The following is a 19,877-nucleotide window of genomic DNA, read 5'->3' as shown; positions in this document are numbered from 1 at the left end:
AATTTTATGATTTGGCAGGAAAAGAAACCAAGGTTGATGGTTTTGAGTTTGTCAATTCAACACAGCTAGTGTAACTGATATTTAGCATTCATATTCAGTTTAAACTCTCATACCCTAAAAAATAGAAAAATAATTGCTTGTCCTAACATACTGTAGCTTGGATGCTTCACTATTAGTGATGAGCGAACGTGTCCGTTACGGACACATCCGCACCCGGACACCGGCTTTGCCGAACACTGCAGTGTTCGCGCGTAAGTGTCCGGGTGCCGCCGGGGGGCGGGGAGATGCGCGGCGGCGCGGGCGGCAGTAGCGGGGAACAGGGGGGAGCCCTCTCTCTCTCCCTCTCCCCCCCACTCCCCGCCGCACCCCCCCGCGCTGCCACGGCGGCCCCCGAACTTTTTCGCCCGAACACTGAAGTGTTCGCAAAGTTCGGTGTTCGGGCGAAAAAGGGGCGGGGCCGAACGTGTTCGCTCATCTCTATTCACTATCCATTAGTGGTAAGATTTAATTGACAAGGCATGCATTTACCCTTAAGCCATGCCGTAAGTGAGCAACTCTTCTTTCAAGGCTATGAAGAGGAGCTGTACAGATGTTACTTCTGCTGTATATTGCCACAAAAGGAACTAGAGTTTGTAGAAATCAAACAATATTTTTGGGTTCAGCCAGTTCCTAATGTAAAGGTTAAAACAGTGGCAATGTTATGCACTGCACTATACTCTCTAACAGGGGCATAACTATAGAGGATGCAGGGGATGCCGTTGCACTCGGGCCCACGAGCCTTAGTGGGCCCATAAGGCCTCTCTTCTGCATATAGGGAGCCCAGTACTATGAGTAAAGCATTATAGTTTGGGGCCCTGTTACAGAGTTTGCATTGGGGCCCAGGAGCTTCACGTTACGCCTCTGTTCTCTAACTATAGTCGTTAGTGTGATTGGAAATGAAGGATTTGCTTTTACATACCGTTGATTATTTTAGTTGTAACTCGTGTGACTAGGGAGAAAATGAAAGAAAAGATAAAGCTATATTGTAATCTACATTATCAACATTCTTAAGACTGTAAGGTCGATATACAATTTTCTGAAGTAGCAATATATCAAAGAGTACAGATGTAGCAGTCATTCTAGGGGTTGTCTTGTTACTGTACAACAATGCCCGTATATCTCAAGTGTGTTAAAATAACAAAAAGAGGAGTACTTAATCCCCCTCTGCTGTATGGCTTCAGGGCTGTAGCTCTGCCATGGTGTCAGTGTTTTTTGTTGCTTATGATGTTATTATAAGTCAACTGACCACTGCAGCCAATCAGAGGCTGCAGCATCACTGTTCTGGATGCGAGCACTGATCTCAGGAGAGCAGGCAGTGATGCTGCAGCCTTTGATTGGCTACAGTGATCAGATGACATCATCAGTAACAGCAAACACTGGGGCCATGGTGAGGTTACAGCGCTAGATGGCAGAGGCATAGAAAGGGTAGGTACTTTTCTTTTGTTACCTTAGCACATTTGGAGGAGTAATGTTGTCTGGTAACTGGACAACCCCTTTAACAGGACTGGTGCATTGTGATAAATCAACTTACTGCTTTGTAGTATATTGTAGTTAAGTTATCATAAACTGTTAGGTTAAATTTGCTATTTATGTAAAATAAGGAATATTACAGACAAAATATTACACCATGCCATGCCTAGTGTAAGACCTGAAGAGGTACAGGGATTTCAAGAACAAAAAAAAAATAAGGACATGTATTGCCCCACAGGCCCCACACTAGATATAGCAGGGGGTATAAGTCATTTCTGTAGTGTTCCATGAAAGTGGTTTTCTCATTTCAAGAACTTCTATCCAAATGCTCTAATATGGCCCAATCAGGCAATAACATCTTGTCACCTAAGATTTGATATACTTGCTGAGGAGATAACCCCTTTAGGCAATAATAAAGTAAATACAATAATAATTAATTAATTAATTAATAAAGCACTGGTGATATTTGGAAACTTTGATAAATTTTAATCAAACAGAAAGCATTTTTTTCTTTAGTATGGTATCCAAAGCCTGGAGATAAACTGGGTAAAAGGGTAGAAATAGAAGCGGTAATCCCAGATACACAACTGTACAAGAAAATGATAGTATCACAGTCTGCGACACATACAGTTTACAGATTAAAAGCTTGTGGTAGTGGTGTACATAGAAGAGGGAGGCTCCATAGCAAAGTTACAGAAGAGTCCCTCAGGACGGAAGGACCTGGTTTTTCTTTTGACCTCCAGCTAGAGGGATATTACTGTAATTGCAAGACTGTGTACTACTGGGCCAGTTTTTTGCCCCATCAAATCAGTTTTGGCATTATAACTTTATTTTTCAGTACATTTAAAGGAACATTAAGTCTAGAAATGTACAATAAAGGTGTATAATAGATAAACACGTCCTCAGTAGAGATGAGCGAACATACTCGTTTAGGGCTATTTCGCAATCGAGCATCGCTTTTTTCGAGTAACTGCCTACTCAGGTGAAAAGATTCGGGGGGTTACAGAGGGAAGTGGGGGGGGAGAGAGAGAGAGCTCCCCCCTGTTCCCCACTGCTACCCCCCACTCCACCACGCCGCCCCTGCCCCCCGGCGTCCCCCGAATCTTTTCACCCAAGTAGGCAGTTACTTGAAAAAAGATCGATTGCGAAATAGCCCTAAACGAGTACTTTCGCTCATGTCTAGTCCTCAGTGTTTGGCACTCTGTAGGATGTTCTGTATGTTCTTGAAACAATCGCTCTAATAGAAATCTCACAGAAAACACATGGATTATTCCTCCTGTTACCTTTCATTTTAGTCTGACATATAGATGTTGAGGTTGGGTTTAGCTAAGGAGGCGCTTGGCATTCATAGTCTCTTATTGCAGTGGGGAACAGTTCCTTCCACAGCTTGTTTTACGCTGACCATTAAATTATGATTAAGTTTGGCCGGAGTGTGGCTGATTAATCATATGTTGGACTGTTCGTATGTACGATCTGTTCATGAACATGCCATAAATTAGCATGTTGGCAGGTCAGTGAACCTGGCTGAACAGCAACATAGGGAAAAAAAGTTTTTAAAAAGTGAAATGTGAAAAACAATATACAACAGAAACGCCCAGTTTCAGTAAATGATGTAAAACAAAATCCATCAACACAGATCACTGCCTCACCAGCAGACTGCCATGGGATGCTGTTTGATAACTGGTCTACATAGCCAAAATTGGACATTTCAAACAATTTTTTATCGTATGTGTGTAGCCAGCTTTACAGCCAGACACAAGCTTATGAGAAAGAGAATGTTTAAAAAGTAGTTGCTGGGATTACTTAATATTTTTTGTACTTTATGCATTTATCGTTCCTATGAATATCAAATAAATAGAGATGAGCGAGTATACTCGCTAAGGCACATTACTCGAGCAAGTAGTGCCTTAGCCGAGTATCTCCCCGCTCGTCTCTAAAGATTTGGGGGCCGGCAGCGGGCGGGGAGCGGCCGGGGAGAGCGGGGAGGAACGGAGGGGAGATCTCTCTCTCCCTCTCCCCCCCCCCCCCTCCCCACTCCCCACCGCAACTCACCTGTCACCCGCGCCGGCCCCTGAATCTTTAGAGACGAGCAGGGAGATACTCGGCTAAGGCACTACTCGCTCGAGTAATGTTCCTTAGCGAGTATACTCACTCATCTCTACAAATAAACCAAATATTCTTGTAGATCTGATACATTTTAATGGCTAACAAAAAGAAATGATGTTATAGCGAGCTTTCAAAATGGTACAATATCATATAATGCTGGTGTAGAATCCTAAGAAGATTTGAAAGCTCGCTGTAACATCAAACATCTTTGTTAGCCATTAAAAGGTATCATATATACAAGATTCTTTAGTTTCTCTTACTGAGAGCAATCACATTTTGTTCTACTTGCTAACACAGCAGCAAACTTACATGTGACTGAGCCCTTCCTGCAGGAAGAAGACATGCGTACTTCAAGACGGACGTCTCCCTGCAGCGCTGAAGAAAGAACACATGACCAGCAATGAAGCCGGTCACATGTTCTTTCTCCCGACGCTGCAGAGAGACGTCCGTCTTGAGGTATGTCCGTCTTCCTCCTGCAGTAACATGGGCGCTGATGCGCCTGTGTGACTGAGCCCGAAAAGAGTATTTTCCAAAAATGTTCAGACTTTACATAGTATGTGCAGTCAAAAGGTGTACTGTAATTTTTTATAATAGTTGATGGTTGCCTTAATAGAATAGGTAATTTTACCATCTTGCACAAACTGTCCTAACATTTCAATACAATAAATGTTTTACTCTTTTAAGACTATTTAAGTTAAGTTTTGCCAAAACAGTCAATTATTATTCATTATATTTTATATACGTTTCATGTTATTTTAGGTATATATTTTAATTGCTTATTTAAAAATGTTTTTAGAATAGATTATTATTTTCTAAATTTCCTAAGATTTTTCCATTTGACTTAGCAAATCTATTTAGCAGCAAAATGAAAATATATTTGTAGAAACTTGCAATTAACCAAACTGTCTCTTTTATCTCCCAGTCTCTGTCATGCAATGGTTTTGTCCATTATTGAACGTCAGCATATTAAAATTATATCTATCTTTTAACTTAATACAAAAATATGCCGCAGTCAGGCATTTTGTTTTCCGCGAGAGTCATAAATATTGAGCAAACCACATAGGATTGGAAATGTATCAAAAGAAAATAGGCTTTTTTTCTTGTTTTGTGGTATAATTTACCGAGCATAAAGTGGAGGTGTATGCCAAACCATGCAAGCTATATGCCAAAACTAAATGAATAAGGACAGTTCTTGGAGAGATGAGCAAATACTGCTTTGGATGAAATACCCTTTTTAATTAAAAAATATGTATCTATGCAGTAGATAAAGCCATTTTGACTTATAAAATGATAATATTACTTACTGTATTTGGTGAGAGGGATCTCTTTAAATATGCTACTTCGGTCAAACTAAAACAAAGATGACATTGTAAATATACCATATTGGAAGAGGTAAAACAAAGTAGTATCCCCGTCATTACAATGTTATGTACTTACAATATTTATAGCATAAGAGCTATAGTAAATGCAACCACAATTATTCACTCATCGTCAAGTGTTGTGAATAGAGATGAGCGAGTGTACTCGCTAAGGCAAACTACTCGAGTGAGTAGTGCCTTATGCGAGTACCTGCCCGCTCGTCTCAAAAGATTCGGGTGTCGGCGGGAGGCGGGAGCGGCGGGGGAGAGCTGGGAGGAACGGGGGGGGGGGGGGGGGGGGAGATATCTCTCTCACTCTCTCCCCCCACTCTCCCCTGCTCACTCCCGCAACTCTCTGCTCTCCAGCACCAGCACCCGAATCTTTAGAGATGAGCGGGCAGGTACTCGCATAAGGCACTACTCGCTCGAGTAGTTTGCCTTAGCGAGTACGCTCGCTCATCTCTAGTTGTGAAGCTTAGTGGTATTATTGGCAAGAGGGTAAGCAAAAACAGCTTTTCATAGTCTACTGGCTACACAGTACACGCAAAACTAGGGATGGTTTCAGGGTAGTATGTAGTAGGTGTTACTGCTGTCAAATCCAGTTGAAATTAAGCCTAATCTTAACTTTCAGTTATCTCCTGTTATTCCACCGCTCTGAGCTTTTTCTCCTTGGGTAATCCCTTTAAAGGAGATGTCTCACGCCGAAACGGGTTTTTTTTTTTTTTTCAATAGCCCCCCCGTTCGGCGCGAGACAAACCCGATGCAGGGATCAAAGAAAAAAAACGCATAGTACTTACCCGAATCCCCGCGGTCCGGCGTCTTCATACTTACCTTGTGAAGATGGCCGCCGGCATCTTCACCCTCGGTGGACCGCAGGGCTTCTGTGCGGTCCATTGCCGATTCCAGCCTCCTGATTGGCTGGAATCGGCACGTGACGGGGCGGAGCTACACGGAAGCGCTCTCCTGCACGAGCGGCTCCATTGAGGAAAGAAGAAGACCCGGACTGCGCAAGCGCGTCTAAAATCGCCAGAAGAGGTGATTTTAGACGGAACCATGGAGACCAGGATGCTAGCAACGGAGCAGGTAAGTGAAATAACTTCTGTATGGCTCATAATTAATGCACAATGTATATTACAAAGTGCATTAATATGGCCATACAGAAGTGTATAACCCCACTTGCTTTCATGAGACATCTCCTTTAATGTCAAGAAGATTTCTCTAAATTACATTAGAATATGCTTGGTCTAGGGGAAGGATTGTTTCCAAGTTCAGGCACGTATTCATGGAACTGAATGTTTTATACTCTGAATATTATGTACTAGCTCAATCAAACAAATTGGTTTGTGTGTTATTTTCTGAATAATAGTAACAACACTGTCATGTACCTTGATTGTGAAATATTTAATGATCTTGTTAAGAACTGCAAGGAGTTGCTCATTGCCAATTGATATATCTAAAAGAAAAGAATGCTAGAGTAAATTATTCAGTATCTAAAATCTACAGATTTAAATAAGCCCCCAAAATTGACATAAACAATAATTCAAATAAACAAACATCATCTTAATCATCATCAATATTTGTAGAAACATCATTTATAGGGCTCGGTCACACGGGCGCATCAGCACCTGTACACTGGCGCTGATGCACCCATGTGACTGAGCCGTTACTGCAGAAAGAAGATGGCCGTCTCTCTCCAGCGCTGATGAAAGAACACATGACCGGCAATGAAGCCGGTCACATGTTCTTTCCTCCGGCGCTGCAGAGAGATGTCCGTCTTTAGGGACGGCCGTCTCTACCTGCAGTAACATGGGCGCCGATCCGCCCCTGTGACTGAGCCCTAATACTGTAGTGATATAGATGAAAGTTTTCATCCTACTTGGATCCCCTTCTGTTAGAAGCCTTTAAAGAAGTTGTCTGCCCTCTTTTTCACTAATGAGCTATCCTCTGGATAGGTCATCAGTAGTTGACGTACGGGGTCCACTGCTTGGCACCCATGTCGATCAGCTGATCGTACGTCCCGCTGTCAGTGCAGCAGGCTGGATGTTGTCACTAACCATCAGCACAGGAAGTGTGTGCACTGTCTTCACTCCCATTGAAATCAATAGGAGAGCCACGCTGCTATTCTACTTCCTGGTTTTATGCTGGACAGGAAGTCAAATCCAGTCCTGACCAGGAAAGGCATGGGAAGTGCGGATCTCTCATTGATGTCAATAAGAGTGAAGCTGGCGCATGCACTTTCTCCTGTGTCCACTGAAGATAACATCTGGCCTGCTGCACTCGACAGTGGGCCAAATGATCAGGTGATAAATGGGAGTTCCGAACAGTGAATCCCCATCAATCAACTACTGATGACTTATCCAGAGGATAGATCATCAGTTAAAGAAAGGGCAGACAACCTCTTTAAAGGGGTTGTACCACAATTGCAAGTTATTCCCTATCTACAGAATGGGGAATAACTTGCTTATTGACCCCTGCCGATCTCCAGAACAGGGTTCCAGTGTCCCACTCTTCTGTCACTGTGGGAGTCACTTCTTCCCCTGGAGTGACATCGTAAATAGAGCGCTGGCTGAGCATGCGTGATTAGTGCTCTATTCATTTGAGTGGCGCTAATGGAAATAAACAAGTGGCACCCACTTAGATACCTCCACAGTCCCATTGAAAGGGAATGGAGTGCTAGTGTGCTTGCTTGACTAGCACTACATTCAGTCTCCTCTTTGAATGGGGTGCAGTGAACCTGCAGTGAGGTGGACAGGGGACAAAGTACTTCTGTTTTCAATATTGGGATTGCCTCAGCTGTGAGACCCCCATCAATCAGCAAGTTATCCTTTATCCTGAGGATAGGGGATAACTTTCAATCATGCCACAACCCCTTTAGGGGCCTTGACACTTTCTCTGGAGTACTTGATTCCGTTTTATATTGCAATGTATACCAATTGAACGGATGCTACATAATTATGCTATTTGAAGTGGATGGCTCAAGAATAAAATCTGAGTGCCATAGTTTTAGGAGATGGACTTGTGGTGATAAAATGTACACAAGGGCAGCTTACTTTTGATAAAAAGTTGCCCTGTTAAGAGAAAACCTTAAAGAAGTTTTCCATATCTAGACTACTGATGAATTATTTTTAGAATACATCATCAAAAGTTAATTGGCAAAGTCTGTCAGCCAGATCTCCCACCAATCAGCTGTTTGCCAGGGCTGCTATGTGCCAGAAACACAGAGCTCCATACACTCTGCAATGGCCTGGTATGGTACTGCAGGCACACTCTGCATTTAAGTGAATGGGAACTGTGTCTGCTAATTGTTTGATAAGGAAGGTTATGCCTTTGTCCCCAATTATTGATCTATAATTTATGACAACTCTTTTTAGTATTCTTACCTGAGGGGAACAGCAATTTATCCACAACATAAAATACGCCATTGGTTGTCATGAAATCTTTTTCCTTGGTGACAACATCATTCACAGAAATAGAATCATTGACCTACAGGAACAGAAAATTGCATGAAGTCATTGCCTGAGAGGGAATATTTTCATTACTTAAATTTCCTCTGTGATGCAATATACATTCAAATGATAATTTAATTTAAGTGATTTATTAACTTTTGTCACTTTCAGTCAATTAAATATGGAGGTTTCAATAAAGATAACTAACTCACAAAGAAGAGAAAAATAGACCTTGGCTTACCAGTTTAATCATAACATTGGCTCCTTGAAGGGATTTCACAATGTTGGTTACACCAGGTTCAAATCCTCCACCAATGAATATTCCAGGGGCCAGATGGTAAAGAAGGATGTTCTGAAGAGCCACTTTGTCTCCTGTAAAGTACATATGCAAAAGTGTGAAACGCAGATATAAATGAATATTTTTTGTATGGCAAATGACTATTTTAGAAATGGGTTATTACCACTAGACTCTTTGGAATAGGCAATGGGATAATTATAGGGGACGCAGAACTCAATGGCCCCTCTACCATCTATCAATGCACCAATGCTATAAATAGCATGCATGTGATAATTGGGGGCCCCTGGTAGAAATTTTGCATCAGGCTCCAAAAGCTTCCAGTTATATTTTTGGGGTACAGGCTCCAATAAAACACAGAGGTATCTCTGCTTATGAGGAACCAGTGAAAATTAATGAGATAATATTAGCACATGGACATTGGCACAAATCTGTTGTTCAATATGGCGGATTTTTTTCAATCCAAGAATGACTACGCCCAAGCAGTGGCAAAAAATATCCAACATATCAGAATGAGTTTTTGACTGATATCTGCTTTCGGTTGGCATTAGAGATGAGCGAACGTACTCGGATAAGCACTACTCGTCCGAGTAATGTGCTTTATCCGAGTACCGCTGTGCTCGTCTTGAAAGATTCGGGTGCCGCCGCTGCTGACAGGTGAGTTGCGGTGGGGAGCAGGGGAGAGCGGACGGGAGAGAAGGAGAGAAAGATCTCCCCTCCGTTCCTCCCCGCTCTCCCCTGCAGCTCCCCGCTCCGCGGCGGCACCCGAATCTTTCAAGACGAGCACAGCGATACTCGGATAAAGCCAATTACTCGAGCGAGTAGTGCTTATCCGAGTACGTTCACTCATCTCTAGTTGGCATCTGACATAATCTTTTGTGCCATTAAAAGGACCTTGTCAACAGCAACAGATGATCTATTATAACTCTCTCATTGCAGACAACTAAAACCACACATAGACACTGAATGATCACCTACTCAATAATCGGTTGGTCCACATTTTGGGTAATCATGGCTTTCAGACATCATCGAACAGATTCTTCTAGCTGGCAAAAATCCACAATACTCAACTCGACCCATGCATGCTGCAACAGCTCAGTCAGTTTGTGCACATTTTGTAGATAAGTGGGATCAGATGTCACAACCCTTTCCAGCATATGACAAACATGTTCAATAGGATTATACAGTCCAATGAGTTTGGGGTCTAAGGCAGTGTGAAGAATTCATCGTTGTGTTTCTCCAACCACTCCCTATTGATTTGAGCTCAATGGCACAGAGATTTCTCTTGTTGAAAGATGGTATTGTAGTCAGAGAAGACTTCCTGAAGGTGTGCGTGGAGATGGTCAGCTAACTGGTCTCTGAAGTGTTCAACATTCAAGGATTGTGGTCTGATGACCAACAGATCTAGGTCAGGCTAGGAAACGCTTCCCAGATCTTGACACCTCCAACACTGGCTTGTTGAATTCCAATGATGTACCCATGGGATACAGCTTCATGCTGTTTATGCTGAAGCAGACCTTTCCATCCATATGGCTCAGCAGGAAATGGGACTTGCCGCTCCAAATAACCTTCTGCCATGTATCATTGATGTCTTTCTTGGGCCCAGGTGACGTGTTGTTGGTGATGTCGCAGGGTATTTAGAGGAGCTCTTGTCATTCTTCAACTATAGAACCCCAGTAGACTCAAGTTATGCCACATAGTCATTGCAGAAACTTGTCTGTTTTCCACTGTTGTATCAATGGGTCAGTTGGTTCACTGTGGAACGTTGTTGACAAGATACTCAAAATTTCACTCGGTAGCTTATCTCAAGGAAAACCACACATGGCCTGCCACTTTGCAATCTTCTGTTGGATGCCTTTCCATGATTCAATCAGTCTTGGTACACACTTGATACCGTGCTTCGGGAATAGTCAACAAGTGTGACTGGCAAAGATAGAAGTAATTCAGCAGCAGAATGATTCATGAATGCCAGGTGTATATTTTATCAGGTTAAAATTCAGCAATCAGTTTACATGGAGGCAAATTCACTTGATGAATTTTGGGTAGAGCCTCCTTAGTTACATCACATACAATGCATTCTCCCCCTATTTATCACATGAAAATGATCACATGATCTGAAACAGACTAATGCATAATTACACTAATTAAAATCTGAATAGCTAAATAAAAATGATCAATAGTGATAGCTGATGTCCTGTCTAATGTTCATGCCCTTTGGAATATGGGTTTGTATTAAGGATGCCTCTCTATTTAAAAGTTTATGTCTGTAATCTCCTTACCTCATATCAGGAGGAGGCCGTCTATATAACCACCATACCACCTCATATGGGGGAAAAGGGAGAATCTGCACAATATAAGTAAAGTTCTTCCCACCTGGACGTAAAAATAGAATTTAGCACTCATAGGCGCTCCCTGTTCTTGGAGGAAAACTTTTTTTTAATCAAAGGTGAAATAATTATTTTTCAACAGATCAACAGCCTCCATCAAAAGCTCCTAAACACCCTATGAGTAGTTGCTGTAAGTATCTAAATAGTATAATTGACACTGTAAGGACCTTAGTTGTCTTTTTATGAAAATGATTCTCCTTTAAAATGAACTCCAAATGCTTTTTAATATCGTTATCTTTTTTTCCATTTGTATACCTGTCCAAAGAAGTAATCTCCGAAATTTCTCTGTAACTTGGATTTTTTTGCATTCATAATATTTGTTTCTAAGGTAGACATTTTAGATTTAAGGTTAAAGTCCAATTCTTCAAAACACAGGCAAAGGAACATGAGTTTGAATAGAGTCCTGTAAATCACCGATCCTGCAGGACATCGTTTTCATAAGACACGATAAGCTCCACTAGTCCAATAGAACATTCTGATAAGATTGAATTCCACTTTTCTTGAAAATCCTCTTGAGTTTATAGTAGTAACAAGTTTCTTAATTCTTAAACCATAAGGTATCATATTTTTTGCAATCTAAGGAGAAAATGTTGTCTCTTTAAGAATAGAATAAAATTAATTTTATATATGCTTGATAAAGGCCGTTTTTGAGGCCGAAACGCGTTGCATACTTTGAAATAAACCGCTATTTTGGAACTTTGCCAAAACCCTTCCATCATCTGTTTTACACTACACGCGATCCGGGACTGAGGGGTGCTGTGGATCAGGCACCTCTACGAAGTAAGTTTGCTTCTCTTCATTATCCATTCCACTGGAGCATCAGGGGTCTTTTTCTTCTTGCCTAGTACTGTTTCAGATCATGTGATCATTTTCATGTGAAAGTATGAGAAATATACGCCTGATATTAATGAATTTTCCTGCTACTGGATTACTTCTATCTTTGCCGTTTTGTGTAGCCTTGCCCTGGGAACATCCGTGCACAGAATGTTAGAACATATCTGGGCGTTGACTATGCACAGGTGAACTGGCTGAAGCCTTACCTGTGTTAACAAGTATGACTGTTTCAGAAATACTGCCACCACACCTCCAGACACCAACAATCTGCTGCAGTCAAAGTAACTCAAGTCACCATGTTTATCAATGACTGCGAAATATTGTCTGCTGCTGAGCAAGAGGTTAGCACATTATGTTCAGTGTATAGCAAGCTTAAGAGTGTCCATAAAGCAGTCGTGTTATTTTGGGCCACGGCTGAAAACATATAAAGCATTTTTGCCATTTGGTAGTTTTTGTCATTGGTGGGCTCCCGGCAGCTAGATCACCGTTGATCAGCAGGAGATTGCATATCTTAGTGATATGCTATCCCTAACTAAGATGGCAAATCCTCTTTAAGGCCAACTTCTATTAAAGATTAAACAAAATTGATCCTACAATCCTCTGATGAAGAAAACACAGGTTGTTGAACCAAACTCACGTTTTAGGAGTTCAATATCTTCTTTGCTGAGTCCCTTGAAAGCATCATTGGTAGGAATAAAGAGAGTCCATGCTCCAGCTTCTGACAGAAGTTCCTTCAGATCAGCGTACTGGATGAGGTCTAGGAAAATGCTATTGCAAAAAGAAACATTGTATTGTATGCAGAAGCATTTCTTAAGCCAAGGTTAATACTATTTTATACGAGAGGCTGAAACACAATAGTGGGTCAGTGACCACATTGCAAGACGTTTGGTCAGACAACAGACCACACATAAATTACTCTGCAGTGAGGTAATTGTGCGGTATATGAAAGAGACTACAAGGTAATACAGTAAGAAAAGTTTGTGTGATACAAAAGTAAAGAGTCTATAATAATTTGTCAGTTGATGATGACTACGTAGATAATAATAGTAAAGTTAATGACAAATATGATGAACCAGCTTCTGGACTACATGGCATGTGGCTCACATGTAACCCAAAGGACCGTGCTATTGTATCCCACAAGGCACTGCTGGTATCTTCTAACACACTATTTAGGGGCTATAAGACTTGTTTTGTTGACTAGTCACTAGAGATGAGCGAGCACCCAAATGCTCGGGTCCGCGTTATTCGAGTGGAGCTTTTCGTAAAATTCGAGAGCTCTACTCGAGTAACGAACTCCATTGACTACAATGAGAGACTCGAGCATTTTTGTATGTGGGACGCCGGGTCCCGAGCTTTTTTTTCTTGGTTCTTGTTCTCTCCCTCTCCCTGCTTGCCAAAAAATTTGCCATTGACACGCGCACTGCATCGCGGCGGGGAGGGGCCAAAACAGGCGGGGTCGAGTAACGAGCACCATCGAGTACGCTAATACTCGAACGAGCATCAAGCTCGGCAGAGTACGTTCGCTCAACTCTACTAGTCACATATATATTTTAGAGAGCAGAATATAGAATACAGAATTTAGCTTTTACTGAACAAAACATTGCAAATCATTAGGTCATGTACAGTATAATGGTACAAGTATATGTAGATGAATATATCAAATGAATTTAGCTGGCAGTGATTGGCCTATTAGATACACAAACTAAAATTGCCCTTTCATTGGACCTCAATCATGTGGGTTGAACGACTTTGTGAGTTATGGAAACTTATCCATCCCTACTATAAATGGAACACTTCAGTGTTCTAAAATCTTGTTTCAGATGCTATGTGAGCCACAAACCAAGACATTTGGTGCAGTTATGCCAAACCTAAATGACATCAGTTTTAAGAAGCGATTGAAAGCTATGTGCCAGATGGCTTACAGTTTAATAAACGTCTTGTAAACCTACATTCAAATTACTAATGAAAATTGTACAATCGGCAATTTTAAATTAGATGGTTTCTTCTCCAGCATATGACCTCATATGCTAAACCTTTACTTAATTGAAAAGAAATACTTTTCCACAAAGGCAGATTTCTCCTAATGCAATCCGAGTAAGCATAAAAGGACAACAGACCAGGCTGCATAGCCTTGCAGATGAAGCCCGCTGACTCCATTGCAGCTATTCTTTTCTCTGTACTACTCTACTCTACCCCTCTCCTGTTTGCCCGTACCAAGTCCCATTAGATTTGGAATCTTAAATCTATCAAGTGATTGGTCTTCATCATTTACTGTCAACGACCGTCCACTTGACAGATTCAAAGCACTGGGAACCAAATCTAATGGGACTTGGTACATGAGTAGTATAGAAAAAGGAAACACTGTGATATAGTCAGCAGGGATATAGCTGCAAAGCTATGCAGCTGGAACTGCTGACTGGAGGACATGACATGTTCTCTTTAAAGACACACTGTAGAGTAGCTATAGAGTCTCCAATTCTTGGGCTACCAATAGTCTACATTGGCACATAAAAACATTGGTGGCATGAATGATCATCCCATTGAAGGGAATGAGAACTTTGCATGTAATACCAAGCCTGGCCACTGCAGTGGGAATGAAGCCACCTGCAGAAATCAGCTCAGTGCACAAGCCCACCAGCCGGGCGATCAGCTGGTCAGTGGCAGTCTTGGACCATCAAACTAATATTGATGGCCTATCCTCAGGATAGGCCATTTATTGTTTACAACTGAACAGCCCCTTTGATGGCTACTTCATTCATACATTGTACAGTATATAGATCCCATACAGTGTGTATATTGTTACAAAAAAGGTCCAAGCACAATCCATCTTCCATAGACTGCAGCTTCAACATATGTCACTGAAGAAACGAATATTGAGTTGCATGGAGCACATTGATAAAGTTTTACGGCATTGCCGATTTTAAGCACCTCTGAATGTATAGAGTTTGATTACGTTTAGAAAAAATAGTCAGCTTTTTTTTTTCTTCAGCAACAGCCCTACCTCTTTTCTATACATGCTGTGGCTCGTATTACAGATCAACCACATTTAAGTAAAAGTTGTAATACCAAGCATTAATACCTTAAAATTTGAAGGGGTTGTCCAAGACTTTTACTATTGATGACCTAACCTCAGGATAAGTTATCAAAGGTTTATTTGACAGGGTTTAATCCCGACCCTCATGATCGCCGCCCGATCAGCTGATCATCTGGCCCACGTTCAATGCAGGCACAGCTTTCATTGAATTGGGAGCTGTGCCTGTAGTACTAATGCAGGGTGTTGTAATGTTGACAGCCCTATCCGCTTCTGACAGTCAAACAACCAGCTGATCAATAGGGATCTCAAGTAATCCCTGCTGATCAAGTATTGATGACCTGTCCTGAGGATAAGTCATCAGTAGCAAAAGCCCTAGACAATCCCTTTAATAGGATGATCAATCATGAGTAGAGCAGAACAGGGATAAATATAGAAAGTATTATTAAAAAGTACATAGTTTACATTTTTGGAAATATAAAAACAAAAAATTTACCTGAAACGTTTATCAAGGCTGAGGATTTCAAAGAATGACTTCTCAGCAGGTTTGATCATGTGAGTGAATGTGTGAATGGCACCATTTCTTCCCTCTTTGCTTCCACGAAGCATGCAGGAATTTTCAATGCACACAGCCTAAAGTTAATATGAAGAAAAACAAAACTTTGTAATCATAGTAATTTTCAAAATGGCTACTCAAAAAGCAGGTAACTAGTTAGCTTGATGTAATTACATGAAACAAACATTATTAGCTTCACATTGTGTAATGGATTTCATGGCAACATTTATTGGACCTCAGTTTAAGAGACATGTGGCCAAAGATGTAAGTTGAAGCTCCAATGCCCTAAAGCTAAATATATACCAGACCGCACCCCAACCCAAGTTGCATAGCACTTATAGTACTTGCTTATTCTTGAGTGCCAAAGGGGTTTCCGTGCAACCTTACACACCAGGCTGGGATCCAACTGCTACCTCTTTTTTCACTAATGTTACACCCCTGCTTGTTGTGCAACAATGAAGCTTTAAATTTTTTCAAAGAAGTTCAAGAAATTAAAGAGCTTGTCCATGGAGGGGAAATGCTTTTAATAATTAACACAGCTTTTATCTTTGGTTCTGCATTGGCTGTGACAGAAAAGTGAGCTGACATTATTATTGAAATAAGCTGAAGAGCCTCGTGTGTTAAGGCAGCAGAAATGCAGTCCTAAGCTCTCACTCACGACCTGAAGGTTGCAAGTTCAATCTTTGCATGGTTCAGGTAGCCGGCTCAAGGTTGACTCAGCCTTCCATCCTTCCGAGGTCAGTAAAATGAGTAACCAACTTGGTGGCGGTGGTGGGAGGGGGGTGTAATAGAAATAAATTATCTGACAGCCCTGTGGAATAAGTGGCGCTATACAAATAACAAGATTTAATTTTTTTGTGACATCACAGGCAATGCAAGGGACATAGCACATGACCTGATGTCGGAACCAGGCCAGAAATGAAAGTTTTAATGCCACTGGACTTGGTAAGTTTTTAATCTCCCTGGACAACCCTTGTAAAGCTGAGTTCTTAATGATTACTCTGGTCAATTTTAACTTAGACTGTTCTAAAAAATTATGCCCAAATGAGTCCCAGAATATCATCCTTAAACTTCATGCCATTTTAATGTTCTATACAGCAATCAAGAACAAATTGCTTATCACGCCATCCTCTTTTGTCTATGCACAGGTAGAATCAAAAGTAAAGAGAAACCATAAAGGTGCATTTTTTAGACCCCACAGCCAGCCACCAATGTCATACATGTAATATATACCATTCAAATGGAATGTAATAATAGGAAATACTTACAGTGCGGTATACAAAGACTCTTAGAGTCTTTCCACCAAGGGTTTCAAGTGTTTGTCCATTGTAAAGACCATTAAGGACAAATTTTTGCTTGATAATATGATTCTGCAGAATCAACCTAAGAAGTCGCTGATCCATTCTCAGTGTTTCATCTGCAACAGAAGAAGCATGCAGCATTGTTATAAAGGTAGTGAATTGCGTTAGAAAGACACAACTCAACAGAATTGATCTCACCTTGCACAGCAAAGTGATCTTATTCAAAAAAGGTTCCCATTTACCTTCAAATGTTCACTTTCTGACAACTATTTTATAATCAGTTCGGCTGAACATTCATGTGCATAGAGGAAAAAGCCTCTGCCAGACTCCTCTGGCGGTAGCTTATCTCAGGGAGACAAAAAGAATCAAGCCTTAAAATTCAACTGGCCCTCACACACATATGATAGTTGGCCAGTTCTGCCAAAATCGATGGGTTTTGATGACTTTTCCTCAATGTGTATAGTGTGCACATTACCCTGTCATACAATGCAGAAGTGCCCCCATAATCGTGTCGGGACACTTTCACTGATAGCGTAGTGTGCCTATACTATTTGTGTAGCATGATGGGCATTCAAAGAAAACTGCAACGGCCATGCTATGCAGTTAGCGTAGATATCACAGAGCACTACGCTGTTTGCTTATCATGCTGAATATCAAGGTTGGTTAGGTGACATCTATATATCTACTAGTCCTCTCTTTCTCCCTGGTTGCTGCTGAGTAACTGTCTCATAACATCTGAGAGGAGGCAGCTGCAAAAGTTGTCACTAGAGAGAACAGTCTCTCCTAACAGAGTTATGACTACCCCGGACTATAAAAGGCAAAATAGGTAATAATGATGTATTAAAGAGCTGCATATTTTAAAATGTTCTATTTCTATAGCTATTAGCCACATCTATAATTAAACAAGTACTTTAACCCCTTCCCAATTTGCATTGTAAATGTGTAGCACAATTTGAGATCTTTAATTGTGCGGACTAATTGGCTGTGCCATGTAAACTCTCAGAGTGAAGCCATTGTAATTAATAGTCGCTACGACTAACATTGAAGAAAACTTTCATCCTGGAGTTTGAACCCTTGTGATTCTGTGATCAATAGTGATCAATGTATAAAAGGATCCCTTTGCCCTGCAATCTTCACCCCCAGTTATGGGGGGTAAACAAGAAGGTTTATGGGGTGAAACCATTTGGCTGCAGCAGCCATAAAAACTATTCCAGAAAAGTGATAAGTGATAACCGGCCTCCTTGTATAAAAAAAGAACATATTTGGTGGAGACAGCAATAATTAATACGCCCAAGTGTCAATCACACCTGCAATACGCTGCAGGGAGTTAGTTCCAACCTGTTCTTGAGCTACTTCTACTACTATATTTGTTTATAGCTTTGAACTTAATGGAGTAAGTTACTGTTGAGTAAAAACTACAGTACATGTTATACTTACCAGAGAAAGCATCATTTAAAGGAGCCAGTAGAGTGTATTCTGCCTCAGGTCTCAAGGAGGCTGCCAATCCCATTTGTGCCATGAGATCTGTGAAAGTGGTTTGTTGGCTTCCTGCAAGTTCAAGGACTTGCTTTGCTGAAATGATTAACGTAGATCGAGTTAGTACATTAATTTCCAGGACTTTTTTATTTTATTTTATATTAATTCACATTTCTTTAACTAAAATGAGTAAATGTGACTTTTTTTTACATGCGCGCAACAATTTTTGGTGCACAGCGTTGCATTTAATCCCCTTTTTATGAAGTCACACATCTTTGCTGATTAAACTAGTAAAACAAATCCAAAAGTGTCAAAAAACACATGATATATGTGGTGCAAATCATATTATATAATTTTCTTATCGAATTTGTACTAAAACACTGGCGGATTTCCAATAGTAAATCTGCCCCATTGTATGTTTTGAGATTTAGGATAGGACGTACGGCAATGGGTCATTTGAAATGACATAAAGTACTGTATGTTGCAGTGTGCCTAATTTTACAGTAAAGACTGGATACTTACCAGAATCAGGGATAAGAACCTCATCAATCAAGTGAATAACGCCATTGCTTGTGACAATATCCTTCCTGTTCACCATCTTTTTGCCATTCACAGTCACGCCATCACCGTCACATCCAATCTGAAGAGAGCTTCCTTCCAGGGTGTCGTAAATGTTTCCACCCATTATAGCCTCAGAACATTGGACACTGTCCAAGATGTGAAAGTTAACCAGAGCTGAAAAATATATAGAAAAAATTAATTTATTTTATTGCAAAACACTACCATTGGTTATTTCCATGTCAATTTTTAATTTAATTACAATATACCATGGTTATCAAAATGATAAAATCAGCCATTAGACAAAAGCTACATTTCCATAATAAACTCTAGGTAGTATTTTATTGACTAACTAATCCAAATACAATGTTATTTAGGAGCCACACAATCCAGATAGGCCATTACTATTATTAAAGGGGTTGTCTGGTCAGTAAAAATTGTAGTGCAGTGCTTTTCTGGCATTGTACAATGAACTTAGTAATGACTTACTTAGTAGTTTCATCTGTGCTTCTGACCTCTGTTCTCCTTCATGGCCATGTCACCCAAGGATCCTACATTGATTGTTTGGGCAAAATGTCTGATCTGCTGATCAAGTGACTTCCCTTTCAGCTTACCCCGCCCCTTAGACAGAAAATGACAGCAAGTATACAGTTTGCCCCCTTCTGCCTGTGCTGTAGAAGGGGGCAAACTGTATACGTACATGATGAGAACTTTCACATTCTGCCTAGGGGTGCTTTTATATTGGCCAACTGTTGGGTGCAAAAATGCTCAACAGTCGTCCCAACAACTCTCGCTCCTATGTTTTCTTGCATGCATGAAGGCTTGAATAGAGGCAGAGCAATGCTAGAGATCTCTTTCAACCACCAACCTCCATTCACTGTGAACATCCAAAAATGAACGACTGCCTATTTACACTGAGCAAGAAGTTGCTTACAAATCGTTTTGTCTCATTAAGCTGAAACAAAGCGACTAGCGACTAATGAGTGATTTCTCGCTCAGTACCCTGTCAGGTGCCATGCT

The 19,877-nt window shown here is 40.9% G+C and overlaps 1 protein-coding gene across 3 annotated transcripts in view; it reads right to left on the bottom strand.

The window, feature by feature from the left end:
- POSTN (periostin) overlaps positions 1-19,877 on the bottom strand; it is a 78,497-nt gene that overhangs the window by 24,998 nt on the left and 33,622 nt on the right. For all 3 annotated transcript variants that reach the window (XM_066582577.1, XM_066582596.1, XM_066582586.1), the window contains exons 8-17: positions 18,822-19,034; positions 18,261-18,395; positions 16,791-16,939; positions 15,463-15,599; positions 12,573-12,703; positions 8,661-8,791; positions 8,354-8,456; positions 6,359-6,426; positions 4,920-4,965; positions 959-988 (exon numbers count right to left, since the gene is read on the bottom strand). In XM_066582577.1, coding sequence (XP_066438674.1) covers positions 959-988; positions 4,920-4,965; positions 6,359-6,426; positions 8,354-8,456; positions 8,661-8,791; positions 12,573-12,703; positions 15,463-15,599; positions 16,791-16,939; positions 18,261-18,395; positions 18,822-19,034 — 1,143 coding nt within the window. The remainder of the gene's footprint in view (positions 1-958; positions 989-4,919; positions 4,966-6,358; positions 6,427-8,353; positions 8,457-8,660; positions 8,792-12,572; positions 12,704-15,462; positions 15,600-16,790; positions 16,940-18,260; positions 18,396-18,821; positions 19,035-19,877) is intronic.

Source organism: Eleutherodactylus coqui, chromosome 1, assembly GCF_035609145.1.
Source record: "Eleutherodactylus coqui strain aEleCoq1 chromosome 1, aEleCoq1.hap1, whole genome shotgun sequence".
Lineage (NCBI taxonomy): Eukaryota > Metazoa > Chordata > Amphibia > Anura > Eleutherodactylidae > Eleutherodactylus > Eleutherodactylus coqui.
The sequence above is the reverse complement of the archived record's forward strand: the minus strand, read 5'-3'. Positions and strand labels throughout refer to the sequence as shown.